Below are 24581 nucleotides of genomic sequence, written 5' to 3' on the forward strand. Positions count from 1 at the left end.
TCATTTTATTGTATGTCCTAATTAGTAAGTAATTAAACCCAGCCGTGACTCAGACAATATCTGGTATGTCATCTAATAATCACGAAAACACAAAAACAGTATTTTTCAGGTTTCACTTAGGAAGGTCAATTACTAGCTTAACATTGAGGGGTATTTATTTTCTAGTGTAAAAGGAAATTATTTTTATATTATGAAAATCAGATGATGTGTTATGATTGCTAATGCATAACTATCCAAAGGACAATAGACAAAGATGTGAAATATTAAAGGTTTCAGTACAGCCTTCAATAATTAGCAAAACCAATACTGCAAACAAACTAAACGGCTTTGGATTGACATAATGCGAAAGAATTCAAAATTGAAATTTTGTTTGTGTATACATCCACCATTGTATACAGCATTTTGTTTTGTTTGTGTTTGTATACACCAGTGTATTCAACATATTGTTTTGTTTGTGTATACATACGCCAGTTTAAACAGTAAATTGTTTTGTTTATGTATACATACGCCAGCTTATACAGTATATTGTTTTGTTTGTATATACATACGCCAGTGTATACAGTTTATTTTTTGTTTGTGTATACATACGCTAGTGTATACAGTTTATTTTTTGTTTGTGTATACATACGCCAGTGTATACGATATATCGTTTTGTTTGTGTATACATCTGCCAGTGTAAACATTATATTGTTTCGTATACCGAATATTTTGAAACATGCTACTTTTTATATCTATCAAATCAAAATCAAAATTAAGATTAGAACAGGTCGGGATATTTATTATTTTGAACCAGAAAATGGGAAATGAAAATAAGATTAAAAGTTGAACAAAGGTGGAATACACATCATATCTACACTGTTACTTACAACATCATTGGATTATTTTGTAAGATCTACATATTCTGTTCTGAAAACTGATTTACATAATATATTCATTCATTAATTGCACATAACATATGCTACGTATATTGATAAAAAGATTACCATTTCTTTTGAAATCTTCCAGAACAACACTTCGAAAGCATACAATTTATACATCCTCGGCTTTCAAATAGCTAATAAAAAGTAAAATAACAAAAATACGTAACTCCAAGGGAATAACGTGTTGTTTTCATTTTTTATCGTGTGTCAACAGTGAGTAAAATAATTTATGAGCAATAGAGTGGAATATGACACCAAAGTTCTGTCTCATGGTTTCTTGCTACCAATATAAAAGAGCTAAGGATTAATAATTTTCATTAACTGAATCAAATTATAAACTATTTTATTTCGTACAGAATATCAAGACCAGATCAGTTAACTATCTCAGAGAACGAAATAGTTAATTTCGTTCATACCTATGATGTAAAGAATGATGGTCCTAGCCCGCTGTATAATGGATCTTTAGAAATCTGTTTACCTGTTATATCAGATGTAGAGATAAGTATGATGACAAAAGAAATGATACAGGTAAGTGAAAGTGTCTTAATCTGCCGAGCAATGGATCAATACAAATCTGTCTATTTGTAATACCATATATACGAAAACCTCTGATGACATAAACGGTGACACAGGTAATTCCAGAGGTCTGAATCCCCTGTAAAATGGATGTATAGAAATCTGTCTCCCTGTCATACCAGATGTAGGAAAACTAATGATGACTGGAACGATGACACATGTACGCCCTGAAGTCGGAATCCACTGTATAATGGATCTATAGAAATCTGTCTACCTGTCATACCAGATATACGAAAACTAATGATAACTTGAACGGTGACACATGTACGCCCTGAAGTCTGAATCCACTGTATAATATATCTATAGAAATCTGTCTTAACGTTGTATCATACAAAGAGTTAAGTATGATGACAAGAGGGTCAATCTTGCTAAGTCCTTAGGTCTGAATCCCCTGGGTAATATATCTATAAAAATCTGTCTTCCTGTGATATTATAAAAAGGGTTAAGTATGATGACAAGAAGGTCAATGTTGCATAGTCCTGAGTTCTGAATTTCCTGTATAATGGATCTAAAGAAATCTGTCTTAACGTCGTATCATACAAAGGGTTAAATATGATGACAAGAGGGTCAATGTTGCTAAGTCCTTAGGTCTGAATCCCCTGGATAATATATCTATAGAAATCTGTCTTCCTGTGATATCATATAAAGGTTTAAGTATGATGACAAGAGGGTCAATGTTGTATAGACCTGAGTTCTGAATTTCCTGTAAAATGGATCCAAAGAAATCTGTCTTAACGTCATATCATACAAAGGGTTAAGCATGATGACAATGGGGTCAATGTTGTTAAGTCATTAGGTCTGAATCCCCTGTGTAATGGATTTATATAAATTTGTCTTCCTGTGATATCATATAAAGGGTTAAGTATGATGACAAGAGGGTCAATGTTGCATAGTCCTTAGGCCTGATTCCCCTGTATAATGGATCTATAGAAACATGTCTTAACTTCGTATCATACAAAGGGTTAAGTATGATGACAAGAAGGTCAATGTTGCTAAGTCTTTAGATCTGAATCCCCTGTATAATGGATCTATAGAAATCTGTCTTCCTGTGATATCATATAAAGGGTTGAGTATGGTGACAAGAGGGTCAATGTTGCATAGTCCTTAGGTCTGATTCCCATGTATAATGGATCTATAGAAATATGTCTTCACGTCGTATCATACAAAGGGTTAAGTATGATGACAAGAGGGTCAATATTGATAAGTCCTTAGGTCTGAATCCCCTGTATAATGGATCTATGGAAATCTGTCTTGCTGTGATATTATAAATGGTTAAGTATATTGACAAGAGGGTCAATGTTGCATAGTCCTTAGGTCTGATTCCCCTGTATAATGGATCTATAGAAATATGACTTATCGTCGTATCATATAAAGGGTAAGTATGATGACAAGAGGGTCAATGTTGTTAAAGCCTTAGGTGCGAGTTTGCTGTATAATGGATCTATATAAATGTGTCGACCTGTCATACTAGATGTAAGAAAAATTATGATGACAAGATGGACAATATAGGTAGCGTTAGATATAGAGAAATGTATAATGACAAGATTGACACTACAGGTAGTTTCAGAGGCCAATAAGGTAACTGAAGCGGTCCGAATTCCCTGAATAAAGGATCTATAGAAATCTGTCTACCAATCATATCAGACATAGGGAAAGGTATAATGATAAGACGGCCAATAAGGTAATTGAAGAGGTCTGAATCCACTGTATAATGGATCTGTAGAAATCTGTCATATCAGATATATAGAAAAGTATGATGACAAGAAGGTTGACACAGGTAATTCTAGACTTTCGAGTCCGTTGTATAATTGATCTAAAGATGTCCGCTATAAAATGGATCTATAGAAATCCGTCTTGTTATCATATCAGATATTGGAATAAGTATGTTGACAATAAGGACAATAAAAGTAAGTCCAGAGGTCCGAGTCCATCTTGTTTGTAAGCACTATTGTTATAACCATAACGTAACGTTTTCACAGCTACAATCGTTTTTGCAGTCAGCCATGATTATCTTGTAAGAGTTGAAACCGGTTGGAAAAGTATTGTTTTAATTGATATATATTGAAAGTTACCATACAATGTAAGAGTATTTTCATCTTAGCCTTTTTATATGTAACTGGAGAGCAGGATTTGTATTATAAAATCACATTGTCTCCTCTTGTACCTATAAGTTTGAGGTCAGCACATTACCCGGCTGAGATAAAGAAGTATTACCAAATCTCAATCGCTTACATCTGGCGAAGTATCTAATATACAAGGGAAGCATTTATTTATATAATGTGGAAAGTTACAAAAAACTTTTCTTTATATACAAGTAGGACTTTGAACTGCGATGATCACGCTGAACTGCGATGCGTTGACGCTGAGGTGCGTTTTGATTACTCTGATGGCAATTGGACGCTATCTTGTCGATAGCTACGCCGAAGTATGTTGGTTGTAACTCTGAAGTGCGAAGCACTACGGTATCTATGTTTTCATTGTTTTTCATGTTCATAAGTCGATGTGGAAGTCAATTTGTTTGTAAGAAACTGCTTTCATCGAGAGTATTACCCGTTCAATTTAATATGGAGTTTTCTTTAAAATCGGTACTGATTTCAAAGACTGAAAACCATTGATAGATCATTGTAGATGGTTTTGATGGAGTGTTTGGAATTTATACACTAACTAATAAAAGAAACTTCTCATAATAATTGCACATCTGTAGATTTAAAACTAGCCATCACGCGTCATATAGACCATTGCACATCAGCAAAAGGATCATCGCACTTTACCGTGACCATCGCACTTCAACGTCCCAATCACACATCCGAGTCCTACAACTATATATATATATATATATATATTCATAAAAGTAATAAAAGATGATAACGGTTTCAATTCAACGAAATTACAAACGCTTTCACAGCTTTCACAGATCTTCAGGTACAATGTGACTTGTATAAATATATTAAGTGTTGTAAAATAAATGATTGTTGTTAACAATGGTGTGACGTTAACAAATACAAGAGAGACTACTAAAGTAATTCTGAAATTGGGTACCCTCTTGAAAATAAAACTGAATTTTATTTTAGTAAATCAAAATATCATTCATCATTCAATTTCGGGCTTAGAATGTTTAATAATACCATTTTTTCCCGGCGAAAATCATTTTAGCGATTGACCATATATAATGGGAGTGAACTGAAATTATTTTTTATTGCTGATAATGACCATTTGAATACCTCCATAATGTTTATATGAATGTTCACATCTTAAAAGTGTACGTTTTTCCGTCAGTAAATTTGTTTATTTTTATGATGCGTATGGCGAAAAATAGCATGGGAAGATACATTCTAGTATAGTTTGTATTGAATATCAAACATTTTTCCACTGGTAAATATATTCTTTTATAATAAAAAGTTATTTATCAAGAATTTTTAAATTATACCATTGTTATAAAAGAGGGACGAACGATACCAGAGGGACAGTCAAACTCATAGATCGAAAACAAACTGACAACGTCATGGCCAAAAATAAAAAGACAAACAGACAAATAATAGTACAGATGACACAACATAGAAAACTAAAGACTAAGCAACACGAACCCCACCAAAAACTGGGGGTGATCTCAGGTGCTCCGGAAGGGTAAGCAGATCCTGCTCCACATGTGGCACCCGTCGTGTTTCTTATGTTATTACAAATCCGGTAAATAGTCTAATTCGGTAAGTCACATTCGTGAAAAGGGAAGGGTATTGTAGTTACGACAGATAAGATAGATTTTATCACAGATATCTTTATTTAAAACTACCACCTGCTGTACACTAAGAAATATTAAACAAACGCATGTTCGAACACCAACAATGACATCTTTTTCGTCAAATCAGAAAACAGGTCGGCGGCAACACCCACGCTGTTACAATAGTTTAGCCTCATTTAGATCAAACAGGAATGATATATAGAAAGTAATATACATACAAAAAATAAGAAGTTGTGGTATGATTGCCAATGAGACAACTCTCCACAAGAGACCAAATGACACAAAAATTAGCAACTATAGGTTTTGACCATGAGGAAAACCCATACCACATAGTCAGCTATAAAAGGCCCCGAAATGACAAATGTAAAACAATTCAGACGATTAAACTAACGGCCTGATTTATGTACAAAATAATGAACGAAAAACAAATATGATATACAACAAGAAATGACAACCACTGAATTACAGGCTCCTGACTTGGGACAGGTACATACCTCCCCCTAACCCAGGACAGTGGTGTAACAGTACAACATAAGAACAAACTATAAAAATCAGTTGAAAAGGGCTAAACTCATCAGATGGACACAAAGCAGAAATACATCTAACAAAAACACAGAGTGGACGTGGCAAGGTACTTATATATCCCAACAACAAAAAGACACTAAGTACAGATCTGAGAGTACCCTCAATTACTGACAGCTAGTTCAAAGCCAATAACAACTAATAAAAAACTCCTGCATCTAAGACTAAAATATCAATCAGTACACATCCAACATCCAATGGATTTAGTGTAAAGACGTCTTTAACAGTCAGAGAAAAACACGACCTTGTGCAATGCCAAGATACAGGTATGCACATATATGTATAACATGACGACCTTCTTTGCTTGTGCATATGAATATCCGATATATATGTAGATCATCAAACATACAAGCTATAAGATTGATATTGTTGCATATTAGATTGCTGAAAATGTGAAAAAAGAAAATATAAAGATAAGAAGATGTGGTATGATTGTGCCAATCAGACAACTATCCTCCAGAGACCAACCGATGTAGAAGTATAGAACTATAGGTCACCATACGGCCTCAAAAACGAGTATAACCCATATCACGTAGCAAGCTATAAAAAGCCCCAGAGTGGTAAATGTAAAACAATTCAAACGAGAAAACTAACAGCCTGATTTGTGTACAAAACAATAAACGGAAAACATCACAACATAAGAACAAACTTTAAATATCAGTTAGAAAGGACTAAACTCATCTGATCGATACAAATCATCAAAAGAACTTACAAAAACACAAAAGACATAATGTACAGTTATGACAATACTTGAAGTTACTGAAAGCGAGTTGTCAAAGCCAATAACAAATAATTAAAAACATCATATATCTAAGATTAAAACTATAGCTTCTATTATCATTTCTTGGACAAGATTATCAATTGTATCTAGAACAAAATTCAACCACTGTGAAACATGGCCGTCAACTACTGAATCATAACAGATATAATAGTTTTAAGAAAATATACGAACAAACAAAAACAAATAAAAATATCAAATCGAGAAAGTAAGTTTACAAGTTAACGTTATATTACAGATATCAGGACAAAGTTCGAGGATTACATGGAGTGTGGTTGAATTTGCCGGCGAAAAATTTAATGGACATGATAATAGTAATTTCACAACATCTGAACCCTTTACAAATCAAGTATCAACTATATCGTCTACTAGTAATACAACACAACAATCAACACACAGTCGAAGGCGTAGAGAAACTAATCAGATGCTCAGCCAAGAACAACAATCAAAACGAACAATTAAGGAAATTGTAAGTGATAAAAAGCATAACCAACGTCTACACTTTACTTTTTATTAAACATGTTTGTTTGATTTAGAGTTTTAAGTATCATGATATATTTGTATTTCTTTTAACATCATGTTACAGTTTGGTATTATTTCTACTGTTCAAATGATCGAGAAAGATCTCATTTCCTATTAAACAAACAAGATGTATAGAATATATACCTATTTTGACAACTTTAGTTTTTAACTTATTGGTGCACGCATTATTCAATTCAATTTAATGTCTTTTTAAAGTCTCATCTCTCAACAAGTACAATCGATATTCATAAATTGTAAAACAATACTACATAAGATGAGAGTTTTTCTATACAGAATAAGAGACTATTAAAATGCATAGAGATACTACATTAAACAATATGATATAAAGTATTATTTACAAAACATAAAATTTCTACGTCTTCTTAAAATTAAACAATAGGATTTGGCACACACACGGATCATATTTACCTCTGAGAATAAAAACACTAATTTTTGGTTGTCATCTAAAGTATCAAAATTGTCATTAAAAAATTCAGCAACATAACTAAAAATATATATCACAAAATATTCATTCCATTTGTTTTTGATATTACAATCAAGATTTCGGTAAATGAACCCCGTACTTATTTGGTTCAGAATTATGGTATATATATTTTAATCATATCCATCAGTCATACTGAATTTGAAAAAGAAATTAATAAAAAATTACCAAACAAAAACTAAGAAAAAGAAAAGAAAAGAAAAATACTTTAGAAAATACAAATTTATTTAGAGGAAAATTGCTGTCTTACTTTACGAGAATGATATGAAGAATCGAAGCCTTAAGACACTTGATATTATCATTAATATCAAATATAAATCTTTATATTGGATGATAAAGTTTATTTCGACAGCTGAAGCTCGTTGACGACCCTTTGGTGGCCGTGTGGTGTTTTCTCGCTGTGTTGACGACCCTTTGGTGGCCTTGTGCTGTTTTCTCGCTGTGTTGAAGACCATTTGGTAGCCTTGTGCTGTTTTCTTGCTGCGTTGAAGACCCTTTGGTGGCCTTGTACTGTTTTCTCGCTGCGTTGAAGACCATTTGGAGGCCTTGTGCTGTTTTCTGCTAGTTGGTGGGATTGTTGTCTCTTTGACACATTACCCGTTTCCATTCTCTATTCTATTCGACGAATTAGTTTTGTTTTAGTTGTTCATTGAGAGAACTTCTACGACGGTCGAACTTATTAATCCCAATCTTAATTATTTCGAGAATATGATTTAACATTACTGGAACTCATATTGAGCTCCTGTATACAGATGCAAAGTGAGTGATACAGGGTATTGGGACTCTGGATGACATGATTTAATATTACTGGTACTCAAATTGAGGTACAGTTTATAGATGACAGGTGAGTGATACAGGCTTGGACTTTCTTGTCGATTTGTTAATAAAATTTCTATTTCTGCTTTTTTAATGTTTTATAACGTTTGTTATTATCCATCATTCCTTGCTAATCAAATGAAACTTATGTTGCAGTCATGTAACACAGTGGATTCGAGTAAATGGGCGATCATTGAAATAAAGATTGATTTGTTAGAGAAAGACGAGACGGAAGCCTTTGATGTTTTTGTGAATATATCAGAAGATTCACTAAGTTTTACAAAGGTAAGTACAATGAAAATAAACCCTAATCCATATCTAGTCGTCTTTGTTATTTGTACTTAATTTGCCTTTTGCAATGGTAAGTTGTAATTAGAGATTATTCTACAAAAGCAAGTCCGTATAAGTTAGCCAAAGTTAGCTGTTTGTTTAATTAAAAAATAATCTTGTAAACAACCGAAAAAGAAATTTTTAAAAGGAAACACAAATTTTAAAACATAGTGAAAACTGAGAAGCAAATGCTCTATTAAGTTGCCGTAAAGCTTCTAATAAATACAGCAATTATTAAGCCTTCTCTATGAACAATGGTATGTATAATGGATTGATCAAATACATATGTGAACATATTGATATATATGTGAAGTGAACTGGATCAGCTGTGTTACACAGACAAACGGTATCAGAATACGAGACAACACGCATGTCAACTGTTACCGGAAAAACAGCACAAACTAATCCACTCAGGTGGAAACAACAAACAACTCCGGTATTGTAATTCTGAAAAAAAATATTGAGATATATCAAGAGAAAGGGTCCTGTATTGCAGAGTGAAATTTTAGTATCGCTCCCTGTTTCACGGGAAACATACCTAGTTATCATATATTATTTCAAAGGACTAATATCAAGTTATCATATCCTGTTACTCGGGATTGATAATAATGGATCTTATTCGATCTATCCCTTGGAAGTGATATTAAGTTATCATATCCTATTATCGTATTTTGAGTCTGTGGGATGGCTCTCATGTTATTGTACCTTGTACTGTGGGATAAATATTTGGTTATCGTTTTCTGTCCTCCGGAGCGTTTTTCAAAATATCATATCATGTTCCGCTGTGGTAAAATCAGTTTATCGTATCATGTTTCACTAAAGTGATACAAAGTTGTACATAATTGTATCAAGTTATTGTTACCTGTTCAGCGAGACTGTAATCTAGTGTCTTGATGATTTTTTTACGATTTCGCAAGCTTCATTTCAAATATATTCGACCGGAAATTCCTTTTACGGTATTTAAAGTTTTGTGTCAAGATCCCAGACTATAATGTTATCGTGTCCTGTTCTGCGGAATACAGATCAGCAAATGAAAACTCTTTTTTAAGAAATATCAGATTATCGCATCATTTTAGAGGGAATGGACCAATTTCGAGTTCTTGGTCCTTGGAAAAAGAGAGGCGAAGGATACCAAAGGGACATTCAACACGTTGCTCAACACGTTGCTTATGTTAGTACAAACCAGTGATAAGTCTAATTCAGTAGGTCACATTCGGGGAAAATGGGACAGGATATTCCATAACGGTCAACCAACTCGTGATGGCGTCCGTAAAATGTACGAAGGGACGATTCTTCACCACTTGGAACTCTTGATTTAATAGCTTCCTTGTGAGCAGCAAACCTCTATCAAGGAAATCATGATAAGAAATACAAGCCCTGGAATATCGTATCAAATGGGATATATATACTCCGTATGCAGGCGCTGCTGGAAGGTTGCTACATAGAAATGGAAAATTCACAATTGGGAAGCTGAAATCATCTCTTTTGTTGTAAAGTTTTGTTTTCAACCGACCATCTTTGTCAGTTTCTAGAAGTAAGTCAAGATATGTGAGATACTTAACTGTATCGGTTATATCCTTTGTTTTAGGAACGATGGGAAAGATGCGTTCAACATATCATCAAAAATTATTTAGTGGGGGTACATCATCTTTATAGCGGATTGTGAAGTTAAAGGATACTGCTAACTCTTTTCTTTTTTCCTAAGAAGTTCTTGTATGAAGTCAGCCTCATATGCATAAAGGAATAAGTCGACAAGAAGAGGAGCACAGTTGGTTTCCATGAGAATGCCGATTGTTTGTTGAAAAACACGTCCTCCAAACGTTACAAATATGTTGTCAATCAAGAAATCAAGCATCTTGATAATGTCAGTTTCAGAAAAAATTTTGTTTGAATCAGAGTGATTTTTTTACAAATTACGATTTATCCCCCCTATGACAAGATACTTGTATTTTCGTTGGCCATTCTTTTTTATGAAACAAAGCAGGACCAACTCTTTCAATTTGTCTTTTAGTCTGGGAGCAAATTAAAGTATCCTGTTTCGATGAGATATAATGGTGTTATTGACTGGTTGTTCTGTATTGGTCTTAAGTCCGAAGAGTCGAGGGCCAAAATAGTTGATCTAGGACCTATACGAGGGCCAATACAGAAACAGCCAGTTCATAACACTTTTATTAAATGATTCTTATTTTTCGATAAACTAAGAAACTCACCGCGAAGCAGGTACAGGAGATCATATTTGTTAAAAAAAACCATCAGAGTGAAATTTGTTGATAGTATACATACTTTTAAGTATTCTACGGCTATATGTCAGTTAAATCGAATTATATCATATTCAGCTGCCTATGTTGTTGACTTGCAGTTCAAATTGCGTAATTGTGAATGATGTTTTTCAAATAGAACATTTTAATACAATGCTTTTTTTGCAAGTGGAAGTATATGAATAAAAATACCGAATTCCAAGGTAAATTAAAAAAGGAGAAAGTCCATAAAAACTGACAAAATCAAACGTTTTTGTAGTTGATAGCAAAAAGATAGTACATACCGTATATAGAATACACTTTCTCGATAAAGTATAAATTAAGAAAAATATAGATACAAGGGTAAACAAAATAAAAACAACAGTGTTTAAATCTCTTGCGTCCGAATCGCATCACAGGACCCATCTGCACCACGAAAGCCCAAAGTCAAAAACGCGAAAGTCACGTTAAAAGTAGGACGACAAACAAAAAACCCAAAAAAAAAAACCATCATAGCACGAAGACTTCGGCTAATGTGCTAATATCTTTTGACCATTGACTGATATGAAAACTGTCATGTAATAATCTGATATTAATATTGTTTTCTGTATCACGAAAGGACTATCAAGTAAAACTTTCCTGTTTCTTGGGATGGATACTAAGTATTTGTATCCTTGTCTGGGTAAATACTAATACCGATCATTCGTAAACTTTTCTGCGTTAAACATTTAAGATCATATATTATAACAATGTCTACCGCTATTAACAATAACAATAATTGTTTCAGGTGTCTGGTATAGTTTATAAAAGTATAGCTACACTAAAGAGCGAGAACAATAACAGACAACTCATCGTCGCTACCAATTCTTCGAGTATAGAAGTAAGTCCTAGTATATATGCATGTAATTCATCGTCGCTATCAATTCTTCGAGCCAAAGAGTATGTTGGGTATATATGCATGTAATTCATCGTCGCTACAAATTCTTCGAGCCTAGAAGTAAGTCCGGGCATATATGCATGTAATTCATCGTCGCTACAAATTCGTTGAGCATAGAAATAAGTCCGGGTATATATACATGTAACTCGTCTTCGCTACCAATCCTTCGAGCATAGGAGTAAGTCCGGGTATATATGCATGTAACGCAACGTCGCTATCAATTTTTCGAGCCTAGAAGTAAGTCCGAGCGTATATGCATGTAATCATCGTCTCTATTTATTAGTAGAGCCTAGAAGTAAGTCCGGGTATAGTGTAAACCAACTTATTTTCGCGGATACTTTATTTCGCGTTTAACACTTTCTAGTCCACTTCGAGGCTATTTAATTTCGCGATTTTCTAATTAAATTGATGTAGTTTAATAAGGAAAAATCCAAGTTTTACATGTTCGCGACGATTTATATTCGCGTTATTTTTCTACTCGCGAAAGTCGCGAAAATAAATCGCTCGCGAAAATTAGTTGGTTTACAGTATATGCATGTAATTCATCGTCGCTATCAATCCTTCGAGCATCGATTTAAGTTTTGAGTCCGGGTATATATGCATGTAACTCATCATCGCCAACAATTCCTCGACAATAGAAGTAAGTCCGAGTATATATGCATGTAACTCATCGTCGCTATCAATCCTTCGAGCATCGGATATATATGTATGTAACTAGGATGAAAAATTTTGTCCTGCCTTTTTTTTTTTGTTGTTGTAATCTCTGTCCTGCATATTTATTTTTCACTCTATTTGGTCCTGCCTTTTTTTTATTAGTTTATCCTGACTTTGTTTTTACATAAATTGTCATACTGTCTATTTTTTTTTTGCCAAGTTGCTCATCCTGCCTTTTTTTTACTCAAAACTCCTGTCCTGCCTTTTTTACAAGTTTTAAAAAGCCAATACAAACAAATAAATAGAACATTTACCCCCGATAAAGTCTTCCAGTTAAGTAAAGAATTAGCGTCATCTTAAACCCTTTGTTTTTTTTATCATCAATCAAGTAAATGAACCATTAACATGTTTTACGTGATCATCTTACAGGTTCCAAGTGAAATATTTCCTACAGAAGTTACAGTAGAGTCAGAAAAAATCAATTTATGGATTATAATTGGTAGCAGTGTTGGTGGATTGGTCCTGCTTGTTTTACTGGGTGTAGGTCTATGGAAGGTGGGTATGTTTTACTGGGTGTATGTCTATGGAAGGTGGGTATGTTTTACTGGGTGTAGGTCTATGGAAGGTGGGTATGTTTTACCGGGTGTTGGTTTATCGAAGGTGGGTATGTTTTACTGGGTGTAGGTCTATGGAAGGTGGGTATGTTTTACTGGGTGTAGGTCTATGGAAGGTGGGTATGTTTTACTGGCAGTAGGTCTATGGAAGGTGGGTATGTTTTACTGGGTGTAATTCTATGAAAGGGGGTATGTTTTACTGGGTGTAGGTCTATGGAAGGTGTATGTTTTACTGGGTGTAGGTCTATGGAAGGTGGGTATGTTTTACTGGGTGTAGGTCAATGGAAGGTGGGTAAGTTTTACTGGGTGTATGTCTATGGAAGGTGGGTATGTTTTACCGGGTGTAGGTTTATCGAAGGTGGGTATGTTTTACTGGGTGTAGGTCTATGGAAGGTGGGTATGTTTTACTGGGTATAGGTCTATGGAAGGTAGGTATGTTTTACAGGGTGTAGGTCTACGGAAGGTGGGTATATTTTACTGGGTGTAGGTCTATGGAATGTGGGTATGTTTTACTGGGTGTAGGTCTATGGAAGGTGGGTATGTTTTACTGGGTGTATGTCTATGGAAGGTGGGTATGTTTTACCGGGTGTAGGTCTATCGAAGGTGGGTATGTTTTACTGGGTGTAGGTCTATGGAAGGTGGGTATGTTTTACTGGGTGTAGGTCTATGGAAGGTGGGTATGTTTTACTGGGTGTAGGTCTATGGAAGGTGGGTATGTTTTACTGGGTGTAGGTCTATGGAAGGTGGGTATGTTTTACTGGGTGTAGGTCTTAGGAAGGTGGGTATGTTTAACTTTTACTGGGTGTAGGTCTATGGAAGGTGGGTATGTTTTACTGGCAGTAGGTCTATGGAAGGTGGGTATGTTTTACTGGGGGTAGGTCTATGAAAGGTGGGTATGTTTTACTGGGTGTAGGTCTTAGGAAGGTGGGTATGTTTTACTGGGTGTAGGTCTAAGGAAGGTGGGTATGTTTTACTGGGTGTAGGTCTTAGGAAGGTGGGTATGTTTTAGTGGGTGTAGGTCTATGGAAGGTGGGTATGTTTTACTGGTAATAGGTTTATGGAAGGTGGGTATAGTAATAACTGCAAGTCTATTTATGACTGAATTGATAAGCGGACTGAAGTAACTTAGTTATAAAAATAAGGAGATGTTATATGATTGCAAATGAAACAGCTATCCACCAAAGAATAAATGCAGTGGATGTAAACAACTTTATGTCCAATTGTTTAAATATCAATTATAAATTGATATTGTAATTAACATAATCCACAACAAACAACTTTGCAGTTTATTTAAAACAATTTTTGTTGTCCAATCCATAAGCTTCAGAATGCAGTAAGTGTCTTGTTTCTAATTAGTCACTTATAAACTTGTCGATTTGAATAAAACGATAAAGAGAGGGTAAATCACTCAAACAGCTACCAAAAGACACATCAAACAAACCAAAAGACACAAAACGATGGAGAGGGGGTAAATCACTGAAACAGCTACCAAAAGACATACCAAACAAACCAAAAGACATGAAACGATGGAGAGGGGGTAAATCACTGAAATATCTACCAAAAGACATATCAAACAAACCAAAAGACATAAAACGATGGAGAGAGGGTAAATCACTCAAACAGCTACCAAAAGACATATCAAACAAACCAAAAGACATAAAACGATAGAGAGAGGGTAAATCACTCAAACAGCTACCAAAAGACATAAAACGATAGAGAGAGGGTAAATCACTCAAACAGCTACCAAAAGACATATCAAACAAAGTAAAAGACATAAAACGATGGAGAGAGGTGAATCACTCAAACAGCTATCAAAAGACATAAAACGACAGAGAGAGGGTAAATCACTCAAACAGCTACCAAAAGACATATCAAACAAACCAAAAGACATAAAACGATGGAGAGGGGGTAAATCACTCAAACAGCTACCAAAAGACATATCAAACAAACCAAAAGACATAAAACGGCGGAGAGGGGGTAAATCACTCAAACAGCTACCAAAAGACACATCAAACAAAGCAAAAGACATCTATTGGTCAACATTTAGTCATCAAATTCCGCCAATAACAAAAAAACAAAAAAAAAAATACAAGCAAAAAAAAAATAAGAAAGGAAAGAAAATATGCGAACACAATCACTGACTGAATCATTCAAAAACTAAGAATGTCCTCCATAATGACTGTATACAGTCCGTTTTCTATAAACATTTAAGTGACGTATACGGCATAATTGTAATTGGTAGATTGGAGGTCTTGCCAAAAATTCTTTTGATTGTCGGAGAAATTTGGCGGTGCGTAAGATTGTTTATTATAAATATGTTTGTACTCTTCAGAGATATTGCGTTTTAAGTGTAATTATCGGATTTTCCAAGTTTTTCACGTGCATCTTTTACATTTATTTACTGGTTTTCAGACAATTATAGTTTGGGTTTCAGTAGGTTACAAGGTCGTGTTTAAGATTTTCCTAGGTCAGTTAGTCAAATTTCAGCAAACTAAAGATACGTATGTGCCTTGTTTATATGCCATTTTGTTTTTCTTTGTTGGCATATTTGTATGTTTTTATAGTGATGGAGATTATAACACAATGTTGACTGCTGTACCCCTATTTTTGACACTTTTACCTATTATGTCTGTTTGTTTTGTTCACACATTGTTGTCAATATAATGGAATTTTATGCGAGTATTATTTTACAAGTGAGAGGTTTAGCTAGCTATAAAACCAGGTTTAGTCCACCCTTTTCTACATAAGGAAATGCCTGTACCGAGTCAGGAACATGACAGTTGTTTTCCATTCGTTTGAGCTTTTGATTTTGCCATTTGATAAGTGAATTTCCGATTTGAATTTTCCTTGGAGTTCGGTATTTTCGGTTATTTTACTTTTTTTTCATACGAACTGTGTTTTTTTTATAGAAAATAAAACATAAATACGTATCTGTGTATACAACACAAGATATTTTCGTATCTGTGTATACAACACAGGATATTTTCGTATCTGTGTATACAACACAGGATATTTTCGAAAGTAATCCTGTTACGTGTATAACTATTTTCTTCGGTTAACCTTTGAAAATTCTTGACATATCAGAATGTCAAAATGACATGAATTTAGTCTATTAATAAATATTTACGAAATAAGAGATGTGGGACTGAATGTCATTAGCTAGAGCTTCTGTCATTCCAAACCATTTCTCAAAACGTTCGAACCCGTCCTTAAATAAACGTAAAATGGGTTGTGGACTGGTTTGAACGTATAGTTTTGGCCGGACAATGTCTATAATGCGACACCAGTTAGTTCTTAAACAGTTCTCGATACGTCCATCTCGTCTTTATCCCGTCTACAGTCCGTATATATACAGTTCAGATCGGGTAAAATTGCCCATTTAGCTCATGATTACAGCATTTGTAAATAGTTCTATCCAGTCTGTAGGCCGATAAAACCGGTTCGTAACTAGTTCTACTTCGTTTCTTATACGTCGAAATCCGTTATTTCTGGTTCCTTACTCGATCACCTCGTACACAGATAGTTTAAATTGTTCTTACCAGGTCCCCATCCCATCCCTAGTGCGTTCAGAACGTTATTGTCATCACGTCCTGGTATGACTGCTATAAAAAACCAGCACGTTAACGTTTCTGCCAGTTCTCATTCTCGTTTGCCGTATTGTTGACACTTGTGTATTAATAATAATAATACTACATATGGTGACATGCTTTATGATCGTCTGGTATTTCGTTTGATACATATTTGTGTTTTTTTTAAATGATGATACTGCATATGGTGACATAGTTTATGATTGTATGACCGGACTATTTGGACTGTGCAGTGTGAAAATAGTTTTAAACAACATTTTATGAATTCAATTGTTTTAATGTATATTCTTGTTTTGCATTTATTTTATTATTCTGAACTTTGTCGTAAATTTAGGCATAAGTGTTTTACACGGATTATGTGTCAAAATCTTGGACAAAGGACTTAAATTCATTTACTCTATCCATTTAATTATTTATTCTCTGTAACAGTTTAGACAATAATTTACTTATACGTGTCGGACATTAATTACTCTTCTAATCTATTGTTATTTCTATTTGGCATATGTTAATCTTCTTAATCCTTTAATTGCTTGTGCTTATATATATTGTTATTGTTTGTATGTCACATTACATTTGGTTTAGAGCTTGTTGTTCGGTCTTGCCGGACTGCTAAAATAAAAGTTTAAGGAGCGAAATATTCCTTCTTGATTTCTATTTAGCCGGAACGCCATTTTACCCGGACATATCTGGTGTTAGGACATCCGGGCAACGCATCTATCGGATACCTTGTTCTACCTGTGAAGCTGATTTCCCAGCAAACAGAAAAATGGATACGCTGAGAACCAGAAATTTTGGCCGAGACTGGAGATACCAGATGTCTGATCATGGAACTACCTTTCAGACAAAAAATTTTCAACATATGAACAACTACCTATGTAAGTTTTGTGGAAAGACTGTGAACAATCAATTTCATTTTAGACAATGTATAGCAAAAAAGTCATTTTGCTATAAGTGCAGAAATTTTGGACATTTCGCCAGAATGTGTAACTTTCACAGACAACCGGACGTGAAAGTTGTTAAGGTTAAATCGAAATCCAAGTTACGTCGTGACGCAGAAAGAATGAGAAAATTCAAAGAACAGAAAGCTATGTCAATTTTTCCTTGTGCGGAACTCAATACTATTGAACTGATGGACTTCTTTCCAACCTTAGAATATAACAAGGAATTCATAGATAACGTAAGACTCAGGCACGACCGAGTGAATTCAGAGAGAGTAAAGTTTAAAATTAAAAGTGTACACTATGAAAAGAAATTTAAAGAGTTAAATCAAAAGCATACCAGTGTTGTTAGCAATCTAGAAAAACTTCAAAAACAAGGTGCAGATGATAAAAAAGATATGGAAAAATTACGGGAACGCATTACTGATCTTGAAGAAGCTAATTTTCGGATTTACGATCAAAGATGTGAAGCAATCGACCAGCAATACCAATTACAACGCGACAAAGAACATATGCGGGATCGAATCACTAAACTAGAAGACGAATTGGACAATTTTAGGAAAAATACAAGAGAAGATAACTATTCAAACCAAAATTATCGTTACAGAGGACGCCACAATCACAGAAGAAACTTTCGGAACAATTTTAGATGAACATTAAGACCCGGGTCGTGTCTTCAAGGGCCGCGGGAATATATGACCGGACTATTTGGACTGTGCAGTGTGAAAATAGTTTTAAACAACATTTTATGAATTCAATTGTTTTAATGTATATTCTTGTTTTGCATTTATTTTTTTATTATTCTGAACTTTGTCGTAAATTTAGGCATAAGTGTTTTACACGGATTATGTGTCAAAATCTTGGACAAAGGACTTAAATTCATTTACTCTATCCATTTAATTATTTATTCTCTGTAACAGTTTAGACAATAATTTACTTATACGTGTCGGACATTAATTACTCTTCTAATCTATTGTTATTTCTATTTGGCATATGTTAATCTTCTTAATCCTTTAATTGCTTGTGCTTATATATATTGTTATTGTTTGTATGTCACATTACATTTGGTTTAGAGCTTGTTGTTCGGTCTTGCCGGACTGCTAAAATAAAAGTTTAAGGAGCGAAATATTCCTTCTTGATTTCTATTTAGCCGGAACGCCATTTTACCCGGCTATATCTGTCTGATATTCCGTTTGATGCATATGATGCTATGTTGATTTCTTCATTGTTATAAGCTGATGTACAGCATGAAAGTAATGTTAATACATTGTATAAAATTATTTTACTTCCCCTCTATACAAACTAACACTGTGATCACACTCACTGAAGATACTCCCATCCCCCCTCCCCGAGCTACAAGGTTATCCATGTTTCTGGGCATATACGTAACCAAATAATGAACCAGCAGGAAAACGGTTTCGTTTTATGCCTGATTGTACTGCAGTCGTGGGTGTACGTTTTAAGAGCTGTCGTACTCAAAACGAGTAGGGCGTACTCAGAACCTACCTAGAACTTTTAGAACTGTGTTGAAACTTGTTGCTATCTTGATCAGAACTTGTTATTTTGTTTTAATCGTATTTAGACGGAATAAAGACGCACTAAGGAAGTAATGATCAAAGATCCATGTACAATTTGAGTTCTTAATATCGATTAGTAGAAATAAGGTATATAAAAGATTCCATGCACAATTAAAGTTCTTAGTCTCGATCAACAGAAAGAAGGTTTATAGAAAGACAAATGCACAATATGTGTTCTTCATCTCGATCAGTGGATATAACTTCTATAGAAAGACCCATGCAAAAGGAAAAGGTACGACAAGGGGACAACTTAGCATTAAAAAGAATTGTATTTGAATGTATTTTAATTATTTTCAAATTTGCAGAAGTAAATTTTGAACCTATGTACTTAAGTAAAACATTGCGGTTTTGGTTTGAAATATTTGCAAGACATTGGTAATACAGCCTTGAAAAGACAGTAAATTCAGTAGAACGGTGAATTTGCCAAAATTTGGGACAATTTGACTTACACATGCTTACAACCAATTTGTTTTATAATCCAATAATTTGATTTCGGACAATTTACAGAACCAAATAAGCACAACATCGTACTTTCTCCTTTTATTTATCTCTTATCTTCCGGATGGAAAGATTAATGTGGTAGATAAGTTCTATAAGTGCTGTCCGCATTAAATTAATTATAAATACAGAAGATCTCAATCACACAGAAGTGTTTTCGTCATTGTATTTAACAATACTTTTGAATTACAAAAAGATGCTGACATTCTTTAAATTCATGTTGCTATTCAAAACGAATACACATATGCAAAATATATATATATATATATATTTAAGACATGCAAATCAACCGAGACCAATAATATGTTTCCTCGTTGTTGTTTTGACAGTGATTGTTGACTGACCTATAATCTAGGTATTGTTTCAATAAAGATTTATCCACTGTTTAACTTTTGCGCCAGTTAGCATTTTATTTGCACCAAAGAAATCTTTCATTTGCACCACGAACCATATTTCATTTGCGACTAAATAGTACATTTCATTTGCGCCAATAATAAAGGTAAATAGTATAAATAATAGATCTATATTGAAAAGAGACTTCTAATACTAATGTTAAAACAAAGTTTTGATAGCATATATTCATAATATAATATAATTCTTAAACATTTCGTGAACGAGCCCCGTATTCAGGATACAATCTATATCAAATCCGTTATATATTTTACCTGTTAATTAGATTTCTGCAATCTAGCTGCAAACATCCCTTATACTCTAGTTTTTCCTGCAATTTAGCTGCGAACATCCCTTATATTCTAGTTTTTCCTGCAATATCGCTGCAAACATCCCTTATACTCTAGTTTTTCCTGCAATCTAGCTGCAAACATCCCTTATACTCTAGTTTTTCCTGCAATCTAGCTGCAACATCCCTTATACTCTAGTTTTTCCTGCAGTCTAGCTGCAAACATCCCTTTTACTCTAGTTTTTTCTGCAATCTTACTGCAAACATAATTTTTTCTGCAAACTTGCCGCAAACTTACAGCAAAAAGCTGCAATGTTTGCAGGAGGTTTAGCTGTAAACGTCTGCAAACATTATTTAAAGGGTTCCTGCAAACCTGCAGCAGATCTGCTTCAAATATTTCAGTTCTGTAAGGGATACCTTAGGTTTTTCTATGCTGATCTGCTTCCAACATTTCAGTTCTGTAAGGGGTACCTTAATTAAATTTTTCTCTGCAGATCTGCATCAAACATTTCAGTTATGTAAGGGGTTCCTTAGGTTTTTCTTTTTCAATACGTTATAAAGAATCTTTCTTGTTACATGATTTTACTTAAATACGATTGCCGAAATTCAACAAGACTTACAACTATTGCAATACAGTTTTTGAATGTTGTTGTGTTGATAGAATATACACAATATCTTAATAGTCGGGTGAGCTATGTGTATGATTAAAAACATTGTGCTGTGTATCCTCATACAGTGTCTCAAATTTATATTTTTTTTTTACTCTATAAAATATATTCATACCACGGAAATGTCCACTTTTTCTCTTAATATAACAAAATGTCCTATTATTCCCCCAGTAGTACATGTATTAGATTATGGGTATAATTTGCATCTATATATTAATTTTATGCTATTTTCTTACAGTGTGGCTTTTTCAAACGACAAAAGAAAGAAGAGGTTAAAGAATGGAAACGTAAAAGTAATTATTATGAAAAAAGAAAAACTGAGAGAATTTCAAAAGCAAACTTTAGAGCATCACAAGCAGCAGCTTTAAAGAACAAGAAAAAGAAAAAAGTCACTGAATGATATAACTGTCTATACACTGATTTAAATAATACTATCTTGTTATCACAATAATATCACTGACTATACGCTGATGTCAATAATAATATGTTATCATCACAATAATGTCACTGACTATACGCTGATATAAATAATACTATCTTGTCATCACAATAATGTCACTGAATTTACGCTGATGTAAATAATACTATCTTGTCATCACAATAATGGTCACTGTAGTGGATTGACAATTCAAGAAAAAGCTGCTTATTCTAAGAGTTTAATGGACCGCCATACCTCACGGCTGAAAATCAACATGATGATAGAGTAAACATTATACTATCATTTTAGCCCTGTCGTAGATTTTTCCCACGGTGCAGTTTTTTGTAATATCTCGGTAAAGCGTGATTTTCCGATTTTTTTCTTTTTCATTATCAAACACGGGAATGCTTATAATCAATTCCTGAATGAAGATATCAGCAAATATTTGTTATAAAACGAAAGAGTAATGTATCAGCTTTTATTTAGTATCAAACTTGAATATCATATGAAAATACATATGGAGTGAATTTGAAGGATTTCAATTGCATGTGACATTTTTTTCAATCTTACCGTCTGTCAAAGTATATTAAATTTCTTACATACATTTCCCGTAGTTGATTTTGACCAAAAAATGTGGAACAAGCAATACTTCAGAAGTTTTAATATATCAAAGTTTGACAGAACATACACATCAACTATTGCAAACCTTTTTAGCTCACCAGGCCCGAATAGCCCCATGTGAGCTTATGCCATCACTTGGCGTCCGTCGTAGTCCGTCGTCTGTCGTCGTCATAAACTATTTCAAGAATCTTCTCCTCTGAAACAACAAGGCCAAATACCTTCAAACTTTAACTGAATGTTCCTTAGGGTATCTAGTTCATAAATTGTATCCGAAGTTTTGATCCATCAACAAACATGGCCGCCATGGCTAAAAATAGAAAATAGGGGACAAATACAGTTTTTGGCTTATATATCAAAAACTACAGCAGTTAGAGCAAAAGTGACAGGAGTTAAAGTGATAATTGGGTCATGATCTATCTACTATGAAATTTTCAGACAAGTTCGACAGCCCATTGTTGGGTTACTGTTGGAAATGGTTTATTTTTATTAAATTTTACTGTTTTTGGTTATTTTATTTAATATTATAATAGATAGAGAGAAAGTATAAATGGCAATAAATGTTCAGCTAAGTAAGATCTCCAAATAAGTCAACATTATCAAAATAGTCAATTCACCCCTTAAGGAGTTATTGCCTTTAAAACGTTTTTTTTTACATTTTTTGTGAAAGTCTAATTACTTTTTCAAAAATCTTCTCTGAAACTACTTGGTCAAATACTTAAAAATTTTAATGGAATGTTCCTTAGGGTATCTAGTTTTAGATAGTATTCGGGGATTTGATCCATTCAAAAAGATGGCGGCAGTTTCTAAAAATAGAACATAGGGGTCAAATAAAGATTTTGGCTTTCATCTCAAAAACTAAAGCAGTAAGAGCAAAACTGACATAGGCGAAAGTGTTAAGGTTTAGATCTACCTTTCAAGTAATCTTCAGACCAATAGGACAACTTATTGTTTGGTAACTGTCCAGAAATAGTTAATTTTTAGGAAATTTTACAGTTTTGGGTTATGTTTTATCTTTAATATTATTATAGAAAGAGAGAAAGTGTAAATGACAAAATTGTTCAGGAAAGTAAGATCTACAAATTAGTCAAATGCCTGAAACTGAAATTACAGGTGAGCGATATCAGGCTCTCATGAGCCTCTTGTGACAATACTCATCATATAGCAGTTTTACTATTCAATATTCACCTCAATAAGTCATATCGCGCTCCCTTTTCCTATTTTCCCCTGACTTTTAAATTGCTGTGTTTTTTGTAATGAATTAAATGTGCATTTTCTTATTTTTTGTAAATAAAAATATAGATTTGAATCAATGTTTGTGTCTAGATGTTTAACTTAGTACATATGTTAAAGTTTAATAGCTGTTGAGGTGTTTTTATTCTTGTTGAGTTTTTCGTATAGACTAATTTTAAACAACACTGGAACACATCCGAATTAATCCGGAAAATGATTGGCAGTGCTGATTCCTTTAAATAAGAACAAGTACATGTAAAGTAGCATAGGTCGTGTTATAAAGCCTATACATGTACAAGAAGAATAACTTTTGATACATTTGAATTAGGGAAAAACCAATGACCAAACAGCGTGTGATGATGAATCAACTTGCGTTAAAACACGCTCCGTGGCTATACTATTAGATATATATGCAAAGTCATTGGACCAACGATGTCTGACTCAGCTACTCACGCTCTTACATGTTCAACACGTCTTCTTTAATCGGAATTGACAAAAAAGGCAGTAATAAGGCGTCGAAACAAAACACAAACATGTATCAAAGTTTGTCAATCTAGCTGGTTCTAATATTGACACATCTGTTGCGGTGAAAAGTCAATTCATCGCAGATCTCAATCAGTACATGGTGATCGCAATAAACTCAAGAGTGAAGTCGGCGCTTTCTGAGGATGCTTCCTTAGTGAGACTACCTCCTTCAGAGGCATCATTCAGACAGCATATTCTTCGAGTTTTACTCTAAGTGTACGTCTGGATGAATGTTTATTTCACCAAACACCCCCTAGACCACCTTTGAAATATGGATATGGGGAATAACTCCATAGTTTCAGTATATTTTTAATCCAATGTCCTCTGACGTTTTACAGGACCTTGTGTGTACATGTAAAGGCAAAACTATTTGTAGAAAATCTTGCGTATGCTACAAACAGAATTTTCCGTGTACTAGCATTGTTGTTGTCAGAGCAGTGGTGATTATTAATCTCAATACCCAATATCTCATGATTCTGCTGCTTGTCGCATCAGACTTGATGTGGTTCGGGAGCTCTCTCTCTCTAAAAAAAACTCAAAACCAAAACCAAACAAACAAACCTGCCAGTTGTATCGGACCTTGATGCGGTTGGTGCGCGTTCAACCCAACTGGAAATACTTTTGTATCGAATATTT

The 24581-nt window shown here is 34.0% G+C and overlaps 1 protein-coding gene and 1 long non-coding RNA gene across 4 annotated transcripts in view; both read left to right on the forward strand.

Moving 5' to 3' along the window:
• LOC127731257 (integrin alpha-4-like) overlaps positions 1-23496 on the forward strand; it is a 71182-nt gene extending 47686 nt beyond the window's left edge. The window contains exons 16-23 of one of the 3 annotated variants that reach the window (XM_052240286.1): positions 1277-1448; positions 6831-7061; positions 8589-8717; positions 11787-11879; positions 13020-13215; positions 13251-13285; positions 13808-13842; positions 21390-21468. In XM_052240286.1, coding sequence (XP_052096246.1) covers positions 1277-1448; positions 6831-7061; positions 8589-8717; positions 11787-11879; positions 13020-13215; positions 13251-13285; positions 13808-13831 — 880 coding nt within the window. In that variant the 3' untranslated portion in view covers positions 13832-13842; positions 21390-21468. Of the gene's footprint in view, positions 1-1276; positions 1449-6830; positions 7062-8588; positions 8718-11786; positions 11880-13019; positions 13216-13250; positions 13286-13562; positions 13598-13807; positions 13843-21389 lie in introns of all 3 variants that reach the window. The other 2 variants (XM_052240285.1, XM_052240284.1) reach the window with 2 other exon arrangements.
• On the forward strand, positions 1467-3026 carry LOC127731258 (uncharacterized). The gene is made up of 2 exons (XR_007995587.1): positions 1467-2144; positions 2353-3026. It is a non-coding gene; the product is annotated as an uncharacterized LOC127731258 (long non-coding RNA).
• Positions 23497-24581: the final 1085 nt, after the last annotated feature.

This window comes from Mytilus californianus, unplaced genomic scaffold, assembly GCF_021869535.1.
Source record: "Mytilus californianus isolate M0D057914Y unplaced genomic scaffold, xbMytCali1.0.p SCAF_2, whole genome shotgun sequence".
Classification (NCBI taxonomy): Eukaryota; Metazoa; Mollusca; class Bivalvia; order Mytilida; family Mytilidae; genus Mytilus; species Mytilus californianus.